Here is a 14,247-nt window from a genome sequence, read left to right as displayed (position 1 = left end):
ATTTTCTTACTCTCAATAGTCCGTTGGGATAGAAAGGGATCAGGTTCAAAGCCAATTAATTTAACTGGTCTAAGTACTAGACTGAACATTGTCAATTTCTCTAAAATGACGTATAATACAGACGCAAAACTCAAAATATAATAGATAACTATTTTTCCCATCGTCATGAGTCGAAATCACAAGTCTGAAATTTATAATACGTTGCGAAAATAACACAAAAAAATACAATTAAATAATAAGATTAAAGTAACATTTTGTATTCTGCATCGTTAAGCATGAGATGCATTATAAACAAAAATTGAGCACTTGAAAATTTAGTAGTGCTTACCCGGGATTGAATCAGCATTTTTTTTTTAATTTATTGGTCTAAACACTTGATCATCATCATGCATCTTGGCTTCAAGATTTATGAATAACTAGATGTTAGGCATAAAATAATAACTTATGTCCTTCCTTGGAGCTTAATATTGCTTCAAACCAAATTTCATCAAATTCAGTTCGGTGGTTTGGCCGTGAAAGAGCAACAAAGACACTGACATAGTTACTATAACATTTAGATTTTGTATAAAATTTAAACCAATTAAACAAACGACTATACCCTGTACAAGTTAGCTTGATCTTTTTGACTTTTGTAATTTTTTCTGATCGACATAACTTTGCAATGACGACGAACATACGTATTATTCTCTTAATTTAATGATTTAAAAAAATGTAAAAATGTTTAATAAAATACATACAAAACAAAAGTCCCTAAAGATTCAAGTGTTATCCGAAAATCTTAAGACTTTTTATTGCTTTAAAGTAAAATTTAAATAGAAACACTGAAAATAATAGACGCTTGTACAATGTTACATCGGTCGGACGGTAGGGACCGAATGACAGGCAGTAACTGTTACATATCGATATCGATTACAAAAAAACATTATTAAAGATCACTGTTAAGTTATTGTTACGAACGGGAGTCCTTTTGGTTGGAGTCTCTTTGGCTAGTGGTTGGGGTCTCTTTAGCTGGTATAGCTCGTTTTAGAACATTAAGGTAAAAAAAAATGAATTCTAATTTGAATTACGCATTCCATCGTTTCATCGACTGTTATATATGTTATATTTTCTGTTTCCCATCACTAGCCCGTCTGTCAAAAAGATCAAGCTAACGTGGACAGGGTATAATATGTTTATAATATAATATTGTATAACTGTTTTATAAAGTCAACTTGATATTAAAACTGTGAGGTAAAATTTAGTACACTGTTATGAAAACAATAAACAACAGTAATAATAATATAAAATTCTGTCACATTTTGTTACGAATACACCCCAGGCACTGAAGTAATGCGAGTTTTAATAGAAGCGTTACGTAAGGGGTAGCATTTTAAATACACGTTATTGTACTTGGTTTGAAAAATCTAACAAATCTTGTTTTTAATTTATATTCTTGTATTTAAATGTATAACAGCAAGAAGTACTAATATTTTTAATACGATGATGTCCTTCTTACGGATTTCGAACGGTGTCTATTCTCAAGCGAGACTAAACACATGCGATTTGACAATAACACAGTTTATCTGTGTGTGCAAACACATGTTCAATCTCTATTCCTCCACTTTCGTAATCCGATGGGATGGTAAATCCGGCACGACTGTAAAGATGTCAAGAGGACCAACAGCTTTACGCGCTTTCCGAGTTACGAGAGCTTAAACACTACGAACTTCCAAACTCAGGGATGCTGTTGAGAATTTCTTAACAGAAAAACTTGATAACGCTTTTGTTGGTCTGACTCGGGGATCGAACTCAGGATTTTGGGACCTGAAGTAACGAAAACGAGCCACTAGACCAGTCGACGCAGTTATATAATATATAAATATTGTAACTGAAAAGTAATGTACATTATATTGTATATTTTGAAGATCTAATTAATTTAAAAATATATTACCAAGTTACATGTTTGGTTATATATGTTAGTAAGTGCACTAATTACTAAAATGTACTTAGTATGTTTAATTAATATAACTCCACTCAACATATGTTTTACCCCCAAACAGTAATACTTCGTTTTGTTGTGTTCCACTTTGAAGGGTGAGTGAGTGAGAGTACGCGTAGGCACAAGGGACATATCATCTTAGTTCTCAAGGTTGGTAGTGCATTGGCGATGTGAGGAATTATTCATATTTCTCATAACGGTAAAATCTAAAGGTAGTGGTAGCCGCTTACCATCAGATGGACCATTTTCAGTTATAAAATATATATATTTAAGTTTTACAAATGTATACCTAACGGTACCGAGGATATTATTTTGGACTGCTGACTTTAGCCGTCTGATAACTGTCTGGTACGAAATACTCTGAGTTCAGTTGTTTTGGATAATTTCCGATATATTCGAAAACAAGTTCGTGTCGGTGTGTTTGAAAGTTCTCCGACTAACATAGAACTAATACACACGTAAGTATAAAAAATAGAAAACGTGTGAATTAAATGTTTAGGTTCTTAAGTGTGTGAAAAACAAATCGAAGTTTAATCCATAAGCCAATTTACTTCTAAATAAGGTCAAAAATTAAGGTTCCCAATTGTGAATATATTTAGCATTTCTATCTTTATATAAAGAAAAAAAAGAAGAAAATCTTTGGCATTCATGGCAAAGCGGGATGGGTCCAGATTAAGTGAAAGATCATCTTTGCCCTCTAAGGAGAGTCCTGCCGAGCTACGAGTGGAGCACAACACGGGAACGGCCGCGGATTTGTTACATCGACACGATCCCGTATCCTCTCTGATCTATGCTGAAGACGGTCATTGTATTAGTTTTAATGCATGATAATTCGGATCCACATAACCCGATTCCACCCCAACGGATACGGGTACCTTTCTGGTTTCCACGTAGTGAAAAAAATTGTAGGCGTTCCAGATTAAATATTAACTCAATTTATAATATAAATATACAAATAGCTTTTGGTTTTATAATCTTTGGAGTCCTGGAATGGAAATGAAATGTTTTGTGTCAACATTGTTTGGAAACTGCTACATAAACAACTTACTAATTTCATTTCTGTCAGGGCGAGATAGAGTTTTTGAAGCGAATATTCGTAATCACTATATACTGTAAATGAAAAGCAAATTGGAGTTTATTTTCAGAATCATGAACTCAATTTATCTAAATTTATTGATCGAATATATTATATAGGATATGTAATGAAAATAAATAGATTATATATTCTATGGTATTTATATTAATTAATACTAATTAAATAAGATGCGATTAAAAGTGGTAGCAACCGTTGTTATGACTCACCTAGTGGACGAAGTTCGATCATAAAATTTGAATATTTAAGAAAAAGTTTAATATAAATTTGCATAATTATATGATTTCCACACATTCAGAAACCAGTAACTTCTAAAACGGCGATTCGATATATTATAAGTGGATAAAATTTTCAGAACGCGTCACGTTTAGACACACGTCTAACCATTTTGGAAGTGGAGTGAAAGAGATAGATATATACTCAACGGCAACGATAGAAAGGGATAGAATATAATAGTCGGGCATGTTCGCGTCGTAGATATATGCATCAGACCCCACATATGGACAGCTACGCATACGTTGTGCTATAATTTTTTTAAGAAGTTTTGCTTCTATTACGCCTATGGATCTAAACGCGAAATTTATTATTTTTAGAACTTTTATTTTCAAATTTTATTTTATTGATATCATTGAAGCTCTTCAAAGACTACCAAACAAAAGAAAAGACAAACAGTTGAACACAGATAAGTCAAAGGCACTAACTTTTTTTTTGTTCTATTTATATAAAGATAATGTTAATTAATAAAATACCAATATAAATTACAATGATTATTATTTATAATTAAAGACTTTATTATATAAGAACTAATTCAAAAGTCGACATCAAATTCAAAAGGCAATCGAATAGCCCAGTTATTTTTACACTCGATCAATTTTATTTATTTATTTATCATTTTAAATTTCGAACATGAATATATTATTATTCCCCTTATTTTTTATATTTTAAAATCCGAATTCAATATTAAGTATCAAATTTATTGCTGAATGGGGATATATTCTGTTAAATCCTGACGCAGCATTTATCGACACATTTTCGGTTTGTTCTCGGTTACATTTGAAATTCTTTTTTATGCGTAGCTCCATTTTTATTGCAGGCTAGCCGTGTTAGATTTCGATCGCGTGAACGTTAAATATGAAGATATAGTTTTTTAACACACCCCAGGGAATGAACCATACATTTCTCTGAATAAAATGTATCGTATATTTTGACTAAGGATATAACAATGTAATTCATAAACTATTATTGGCTCTGTGCAAGCTCGGCTGGGTAGGTACCACTCACTAATCAGATATTCTACCGCCAGACGGCTACACTTAGTATTTTCGTGTTCCAGATTGTAGTGTAAATGAGTCAGTTTAGCTTCAACCACAAGGGACATAACATCTTAGCTCCCAAGGCACTTAGTGTGATGTAAGGAATATACACGTTAAAAAAACTGAAAACGTGTATTTTTTTTTTAAATCTCTCGATAAGGTTCTTAAGTGTGTGACAAAAGAATCGAAGCTTAATCCATAAGTCGATTGACCTCTACACGAGGTCAAAATTAAGGTTCCCACTTGTGAAATACTTATTCTTTATTGGAAATCCCAATCTACTTATATTGGTTTGAATAATGAAAAATATTTAGCATTTCTTTATTTATATAAAGAAAGAAAAATTTTATTCGGTACAAACATTATTATACTGGATACTTGAGAATATTAATATTTTTCTAAAAATTTTGCACAATTCTTATGCAATTTTTTTTTTATTTTTTATTCGTAAGATGTTCAATGTCTTATTCCTCTACAATAATTTACAGTTTACGTTTACATATCATCATTTACAATGTATACCAGTCACTGACATCTATTAAAAAAAAAACATGGATTCGGATTCTTCGGATTCTTTTACGGAATCGTAGTTACAATAATTCCAGAATTTATTTTTTTATTATTAGAGTTTAATAGGAAATTAAAATCGTTATATCGATTATTGATCGATATCGATCGTTATATAATTATATAAAATATATAACATAAAATAAGATTATTACTTAATGCATTGATTTAAAGGTCTCTGAAACACTAGTTATATATACCCTAAGAAATATTCTTCAATTAATTTTTACTAAGAGGAAAACTAAGGATGTTGCATTTGATTTAAAAACGTATTAGAACATTTTAAAAAGAAAAATAGAAGGCATAAGTATTATAATAAATAAAGGGTGATTGCGGAAGTGGCCGAAGCGATTTCAACTCCGACCAGTACATTTCATATCTTACCGGAAATTAACTCTAAATTATTCTATGTGAGAACGTTACTCTGTGTGAAAACTTTTAAAATACATTTTTAATTTATATCATAAATATTTCTGTCTACGTGAGTGTCCTTTTCAAAGAATACAATTATTAAATTATATTTTTGACTGAACTAAAAATATTCTTATAATTGATGCAATGTTTTTTTGTTTAAATAATTGAACTTGTTATTAAAAGGTTTTAAAAATAGTCCGTATGATACCTACGTATATTTTAAAAAAAGCAACTCTAATATCTTTAGAACACAATGATCAAATCTAGTTTATATGTCTATTTTTCATTGAAATTTTAACGGGCGATAATAAAACATATTAATTAAAAAAAACAAAATTGCACGCAGTATATTTAGAGTACATGATCATATTACCGAGAGTGTGAGCATAATTTTAGCTCATTTGGTTTTGAAATTGTACTTTTTTATATCGAGTATAGATGGCTACAATGGGTTTGATATAAAGGGATACAATGTAAGTAGACACATCTGTCGCTGAAAGTTGGCGCTATATATGTAATTTAATATACCCTTCCCTACACCGCAATTGCGCTTCCCTAAAATTTAAGAGAGACTTACATAATTATGCGTATCCGTTTATCCCTTTTGACTAAACTTAAACTAATTAATTCACCCTCCATTTTGGGACACACCACGAAAAAAGTATTAACGTTTATAAAGGATCGTTAATATAACTCATCAGAGAATGGAATACCGTTCCAATCTAAGCCTACGGCTAGTAGGTAGGGTTTTGACGGGCTTACATTAAACCCAATATCATAGTATCATATGTTTTCGATTTTGGGATATTTTTAGATTGAAGAAACGAACAATTGTTTTTTATACCTACTCGTATGTACCTTATGTGAGATAACATATCTGTAATATATCTGACATTTCACCTGGACAATAAGCAATAACTAGGCTAAGGCCTCCTATCCCTTTTTGAGGAGAACGGGTTGGTGGATTCACATGTGGCAGAATTACGTTGAATTGAGACACATGCAGGTTTCCTCACCAAGTTTTTCCTTCACCACCGAACACGAGATGAATTATAAACACAAATTAAGCACATGAAAATTCAGTAGTGCTTCACTGGGTTTGAACCCACAATCACCGGTTGAGATGTACGCTTTATAATCACTGGACTATTTTGGCTCATCAATAAGCAACAAGCAAGTAAGCAATAAGCACCATTAACATTTAATGTTCTCGGAAAAAGAGGTGGTACCGACGGCCAACACTAGCACCACACCCGATCATTAGATTGGTCCGTTTCACGCTATCCCTCTCGCAGATTACGGAAAGCGAAAGGAAATATGAACTCACACCAGACAAACAGACATTCATTTATATACATACTATGTCCTTGTACTAAGTAATACTTGGTGCTAGGGCTTTGTGCAAGCCCATCTGGGTAGGTACCCACTCATCAAATATTCTACAGCCAAACAACAATACTCAGTATTGCTGTGTTCCGGTTTGAAGGGTGAGTGAGCCAGTGTATTACAGGCAGAAGGGACATAACATCTTAGTTTCCAAAGTTGGTGACGCATTGGCGTTGTAAGGAATGGTTAATTTTTCTTACAGCGCCATTGTCTATGGGCGGTTGTTACCACTTATTATCAGATAGCCCCGAAGAATCCGAATCCAAACTATAACATATACAAGTTATATATCGGTCCTAATATCAATTGGAACAGAAATATATTGGTCTGAGAATTTAAGTTAACAATGTTGTTTCAGTAAAAGGGAATACGTTCCTCTTAGCGCGCCACATTAGACGTATTTAGTAGTTAAGCTCAAGAATTTAGTTTCGAATTATTTTAACTAAGTTTTAAAATTAATTCAATAGATGTGGGGCATTTGGAATTAACGGATATCCGTTGGAATTTTGATTTTATTTTTCACTTCTAGAACTCGTATTTAGTTCGTAATCCACTTGAGAGATGTCTTAAACTGAGTGCGACCTAGTTTTAAAATTAGGAAGCATATAACACATAGACATTTCTGTTTTTCACATCTAAAATGAATCGGTGTTGATATTCGGCCGAAGCAGTGATTAAAAAATAATCGTTTGAAAAATATATTATATATATTATATAAATCTTTCAACTTTAATCTTTACTAAGAACATTTAACATTTATTGTCTGTACGTTTGTGGAGTTATTTTAGTGAAATCCTGCTTCAGTTTTTCTTAGCGAAATCCTAATAGAACTTTATATCCCGGGAAATAAAAAATTGTCAAGTACGGAACACAAAACATTAAAAAAAATATCCAACATCCTTATATAATATTTCTCTCATGTATCGTTTTTCTTAAAGCTATTTCATATTTTTTTCTTAAAATGTTTAAAGAAAATAAAAGGCTGACTTAAGTAACACAATATTTAATTATAGCTTAAAATTGCTTGTAATTTCGCTGCTATTTCATTTTGATAATTTTGTAATAAATTTTATAAAAGGTAAAATAATACCAAGAATTATAAAATAAATCAAAGTAAACTTAACGTTTTTTTATATTACCGTTTTTCTTCTATTACAATATAAGCTTAAAACGTATAAAGTCGTAAAAGTTATTAAATTATTAAAATGTGTAACGATTAAAATACTTATTTCACGTTTTTGCAAACGTAAATAAAATTATATTAAAAATCATAATTTTGTAGCGAGAAAACGTTTAATGGTCTTAATTACAATTTTAATTACCGGACCAATTTATCCAGAAATTAACCAGCGCCAAGACTCGTGAGACCACACTGAATTTGTTTTTCATTTTACAGCTGTAAATGTTACTATCACATTTATTTAAATTTTTACGAGTTATTTAAAATAAATATTTATGAATTCGTTATAATTAATTTTTGTACAAAATAATTTTTGTTTGTGATTATTAAATCACAAAAAAAATATTAAGGAATTCATGTGAGTTCTTATTAAAAAGTAGATTATTATAATTATGTCAAAACAAATATAGTGTTTTTGAAATAACTTTCTAATTTCAAAACATTTACTGAGGCCAGTTTTGTTTTTAACTATTATTGGCAAACATGACAAAGAAACGTGCAGTGTTTTTTCACGACGTTCGCTTTCGACGAAAGCATAGATAAAAATTAAGCTCTTGAAAAACAGCTTGTCACTAACAGAATAATAGGTTATTGAAAACAAGCCAAGAAAAAAGATTAATCACGTCTCTCTGAACCAGACTTTGTAATTTTCGAAGCAACAGTCCGCGAGGCCGAACTTTTTAAAACTCGTACTCAGCTCATTGGTGTAAGTTTTAATAATATTGGATTTTGTCGAGAACGCGAACATTGCACCGCTAAGTGGAGGGATACTATATAATTTTCTTATATAATAAAAGACGTAAGATGGCAACGTCCTATGTTATTAGCTTTTATTGCAGAACATGCTGTAGATACAATTTGGGTTTGTTGATAACATTTTGCGTTTATTCAAAATCATTTTTAGCAATTCAATTACTTCGTTACACATTTTGGTTTTTAATAAAACACACGAACTAAACTGGAGATAATTTTTATCCCTTTTTTTCTTGACAATATTTTAATATATAAGTTCATCAGCTCGTTTTTTCTTGTGATCAAACAAAACATTTATACATATCCTTTTAATAAAAATAGACCAGAAATAAATTGAATCAATCACATTTATTTATCCTGAGAAAATTATGTATTGATGTTCCGACGATGTCAATTACAGCGGTATACAAACTTGTGTTCTATTTTTAAATAAAGTTTTATAGATTTATTCAATTAATAGCCAACGAGACTTTATTTAACATGTGATTGTACGTAAATTTTATGACTTATACACTTTGCTTACTGTCCTTTGGAGCTTGTGAGAAATCGTATGTTTGTTGTAATCAATACAAAACCAAGTAAAATATTAACGTTGATGAGTCCGAGCACTAAAGCATTGGCGCATTAAAATTTGCATCTAAATGTTTCCAAAAGTAGAGATTAAATTATACTTAAATATTATCCAGCAGCCCAGCAGTTTGGCTTAGTCGCATCTACGAACTTTTAGCATTTATGAAAAGTTCGCCCATCAAACTTTGTTATCAGTCGTGGTTATTATTATCGAAATTTAGAATATATAAGAGTTGAATACTTATAAGTACTTAAAATTGTAATACAAACTTTATTACTTTAACTATCAGAGTATCTTTTTTCATCGGCACAGATTTTTCTACAATCCGAGTGAATTAAATTGAATATTTACGTAATTTCATATTTAAATTTTCATAGCGAATATTATTATTGGGTTAAGAGAAATGTGTAGTTTCGGGTAAAATATTATTTTATTTAAATAAAATATAATAACAGCCAGTAAGTGTCCCACTTCAGGCCATATAACAGACACACGTGAGGCTGATTACATCTGACAACAGATTTAAATCTGAAACGGGATTCTTGACAAATAGTTTTCCACCACAAACTCAAGTTGTATGATTCTATAAAAACAAATTGAAAATATAAAAACTCAGTTGTGCTTCACTGAGTTTCACCCCGCTATCTTTAGTTAAGATTCACGAGTTATAGCCGACTCGGCTTAAAAAGTTAAGGTTTCCTTCTAATTAGTACAAAGTATAAAAATAAATCTACATTTAATATGATTATTCATGATCCGGCTCCGATATTTATTCTAAGTCAATAATTGCTGCACTGCTCAGTGATTACAGAAATGTTGGCAATAAGCCATAAGGCATGGTGCCAATATTTTCAGACCTGTTGAGTTTCTCATATGAAATGTAAACTTCATCACCATGAATGCCCATTAACTATAGGCTAAGGAAACCACGAATTAACCATAAATTTCATAGCTTTCGTGTACCTTCACAATATACCATTGATCGTTAATTTGTAAGCTAATTTATAATTTATAACGGCTAAATAATACCATATATTTCTGATTAAGTATTTTGCATTCAAGTTTTATTTCGTAACATAATTAATTGCATTAAGTAATAAATATATTTATCACTTACCTGGACGTGATAAGGTGCGACTTTTTCCTCTCCTTTTATTTCAACGTTGATGTGAAGTCTGATAGCTCCGGATACAGCGGATTTGTCTGTCCTTTTCTCCAAGTTGTACCAGACATCCATTTCACCGGATAATGTTCGAACCTAACGCAAAAATGCATACGTTTCATTTGTTTTTCATAAGATTATCTAGAAATACTATCCAGATTGCTATGTGGAACGATATAACGATTTAAATGGTACAGCCTTAGAGAAATATCATAAATGGATATAGTATCGGTATAGTATAGTCACGTCAGTCATACACCAAACGTGACATGACACATATGAAAAACGAACAACAGGAACCGCAATCTCTCCTGTCATTTTTTATAAATACAGGCGACACGAGAGACACGCTACACGCGCATTGTGTTTTCTAAAAAAAAACATTTTTTGCATATGCATTGCATATTTTGTTACGTAACAAAAATTTAGAGAAAAATACTTGTCTGATATATACTACATGTAACATATAAAATGCAGTTTTAATAAATATGAACCAAAATAGTAAAAACATTTTCCTTTCAAGTTTGTTCAAACTATTGGCGTCTTAAATGCTTACCTCAATAATGGTCTGACCCAAGAAATCATCAGATTCTCTTGTCAATTTTTGTCGAAGTTTTGATTTCAAGTCATTGTCTTCATCCCAAACTCTTACTTTTATCCGATCCGAGGAATTGTGGCATTCGCTAAAAAAACCCGGTTATTTTAGAAAAGCGACATCGATAACTTCAACTGCTATGGTAATATTCTTTTATAAAAACTACTCTTTTATATAAAATAATATTTTCAAATGATATACTAACAAATAAAACTTCTCATTCCAAACTGGGTTTAGTTCTTGAGGCATGGTTCTGGTCCTCTTCTTAACTTTGCTTACTTGGACGGTTACGTACGGATCCGAGGTTCCACTTTTATCTTTGGCTATCAGCCCTTGAGCGCAGATAACTGCCCATGAAAAACTAATTTTAGTATTCTATTCAAAAACTTAAAATTGTACACACAAACATTTAAATATTAGTCAATTTCGTACATCACTATTACCTCTTTACAATTTGAATTGTATAACCCTTGATATCTTTACTATTAGCAATAATATCAAAGCTGTTGGCATAGGCAACACAATTTTTAGGCTCTTACATAAAACAATATAAATATACGCAAATTAATGACACTGGATTATAATCTGCGCTTTATCTTTTATCAATTATGAGATGAGATTTGCAATACAATTACGCCAATATACATATAATATTTCCTAGCAAAATTACTTACCTTATACCGGAACGATGGTAATATTACGGCAAACGGCGATGGCTAAATGCTGGTATCCTGTTGTACTGTTCGATACGCGTAAAGAAGACACTAGCAACAAATCTACCGAAATGTTGTCTATGTAAATATGCCCAAATTCGAGTCTAAAACAACTTGAACATAGCGACTACATTCGCAAATTCTAATGCAAATTTGGTCAATTAAAATTCAAAATATGAATAAAATTATATGCACGGGGATGAAATCTAAAGTGGAATTTTCACGAATCGAAAGTTGTTTAGAAGAGATAGCAGAAGGAAGAAGAGAAAAGGTATTTTTTTCTTACAGGCTTCGTATCCTGCATGCTTTCGTCGCTAAAATTAAATGCATTCACCTATTTTGGTACAAATCTACAAGGGAATAAATTATTGATATTTTGGTGTGAACCCACCAACCGATACTATCGTCCGCATAACAGTGTCGGGTCTGGAAGTGAGTAATCGTAATAAATTATTAGTAACATGTGATTCATGCAACCGTGTCAATTTAAATATATGTTACCGAATTATGGTTTGCAGTCATGATCAAATTGAATGTGAATATTTTGAGTGTAGGAAATACCATAAAATTTGTGTGTGCACAATATTATTGTTTTTATTGTAGCTATAATTAAATATCATTTGTGTCAGATTCGTGGAATTTCCTTGTGTTAATGATTGTTTAAAGCTATATTTTATCAAGAGAATTAGTGAGTTGAGGCGGTGCACTAACGACCGTGAATGGACTGGGTTAGTAGGTAGGCAAAGTAAGGTTGCAAAGAGAGAGTTTTGATATTTGCTAAAATTTTTATATTCTGTGGTTGTGGTCACATACTTGTAGTATTATTAAATTTGAGCAAACATCAAAAAAGTGGTATAGAGAAATTAGGCGAAGTCATTTCTAATAGAATCAAATTTGCGAGCGCGCGGTCTGTAGCCGCAAAAGACCACTGCAAACCTGTGATGGCGATTTTGCAGGACCATTTTGAAGTCCCTTCAATAGTGATTTGCTCAGCCTGATCGAGGCTGTCTATGTGAGTGTCGGGGTCGACGTTAAAAGTCCGCCTGGCCGCCACATGAAACGAAAGACACGAAACAATTTAGTGTCGTGTTTGTATTGTGTTTCTGTGATGTCCTTGACCGGTTCGACTGGACGGGAGACCTGGAATATCTGAAAATGAAGTGATTAGCCACGACACATCATCGAACCTGTGATGGCGATCTTCGCGCTCCATTTCGACGTGCCATCTAGGACGGACTGCTTCACGGTGCTCATGTGTGCTGAATGCCCCTCTTGTTCGATGCTGAACACCTGTCTGTTGCATATACACAGATGTCAAAAACTGCTTTTATATTACGGTTACGTGTTCCCGCACTATTTGAGAAATTTATTTTAGAAAATGACTAAATGGTAAATTAAAACATTACACTTGTATTTCTTTCCTTAAATAAACATGAGATTGATACGAAAACAAAAATAATAGCGCCAATAGCAGATTTAGTATATTGTATTCTTGGAAATCACTTTGGCTATGCCGCTGGATATATATTACCTTGGTCCTATGTCTTAAAGTATAATAATTTGCGGTAACGCAACAGATACCAGTTAATATGATATTTAATATGACAAAAGAGGTCTTTGGGATTTATATTTTCTTTAAGGTTGTAGCTCTATTTAGCTTGGTTTTGCATGGCATGGCAAATCTGAAGTAATAATGAAAATGATACAAGCATATTATGTATAACCACGCATACATGTATATTTTTATAAAAACAGTTACAAATTAAAAATCAAAATAAAATTTTGCATTCCACGTTTTCAAATATCCTTTTATAAAGCGATCCTGCAGACATTTATCCATTTGCAAATGAATTCGTTTTAAGGTTACTATTGAATAATATATAACATATATAATAAGAAAGTATGAAATTAGTATTCGTTGACTTTATTCCTATTTAATATGAATATGAAAACCACATTTTGAATTATTCGGTGAATGATGTGACCATAAAAAAAGATTTAATAATTGTTTATATTATATGTTTAAGGCACTGCTTCATAATACCTGGTTTTTCTGCAATTAAATCTAGAAATATATAATAATTTAAATAATATTATAATAAATAAACTAAGGCAAATTGACGAAGACTTCCAAAGTCTCAATGTTCCGAACCACAATATTAACCTAACCTAATTTGATGTACCTGATTAATTCAAAGATTTCTGGCTTATCTCTCTCTCGTTGCTTCATTCGTTCCTTCATGGCAGTGATGATGGAATTGGCCTTATCTTCGGCGCCATGTTTGGAAGACTTTTCAGCGGCCCCTGCGAAACACACTGCTCAGGCGATGCAAATACCATTCTTAAAAACTGCGGGTTGCGCCGGGAGGGCTCCCCGCCCTGCAGTCAGGCCTGCTACGACAACCCATAGGACACAACCTAATCAGATTCCAACTTAGAACCGTAATAATATAATGATTAGATTACTGTTGGATCTAATCAAGTCGACGACCTAGAGCGGCGCCAGCCGGAGCAAACCTGAG

The 14,247-nt window shown here is 32.0% G+C and overlaps 1 protein-coding gene across 7 annotated transcripts in view; it reads right to left on the bottom strand.

Annotated features, from left to right (window-relative positions):
* The window catches only part of LOC113398560 (protein unc-13 homolog B), a 307,486-nt gene that overhangs the window by 33,076 nt on the left and 260,163 nt on the right, over positions 1-14,247 (bottom strand). For 4 of the 7 annotated variants that reach the window (XM_064216954.1, XM_064216950.1, XM_064216952.1 and 1 more), the window contains 5 exons: positions 13,909-14,041; positions 12,662-12,768; positions 11,218-11,359; positions 10,974-11,100; positions 10,373-10,513 (listed from right to left, as the gene is read on the bottom strand). In XM_064216954.1, the coding sequence (XP_064073024.1) occupies positions 10,373-10,513; positions 10,974-11,100; positions 11,218-11,359; positions 12,662-12,768; positions 13,909-14,041 (650 nt within the window). Of the gene's footprint in view, positions 1-10,372; positions 10,514-10,973; positions 11,101-11,217; positions 11,360-12,661; positions 12,769-12,912; positions 13,020-13,908; positions 14,042-14,247 lie in introns of all 7 variants that reach the window. The other 3 variants (XM_064216953.1, XM_026637348.2, XM_026637350.2) reach the window with 3 other exon arrangements.

The sequence above is a fragment of the Vanessa tameamea genome, chromosome 14 (assembly GCF_037043105.1).
Source record: "Vanessa tameamea isolate UH-Manoa-2023 chromosome 14, ilVanTame1 primary haplotype, whole genome shotgun sequence".
NCBI classification, from domain to species: Eukaryota; Metazoa; Arthropoda; class Insecta; order Lepidoptera; family Nymphalidae; genus Vanessa; species Vanessa tameamea.
The sequence above is the reverse complement of the archived record's forward strand: the minus strand, read 5'-3'. Positions and strand labels throughout refer to the sequence as shown.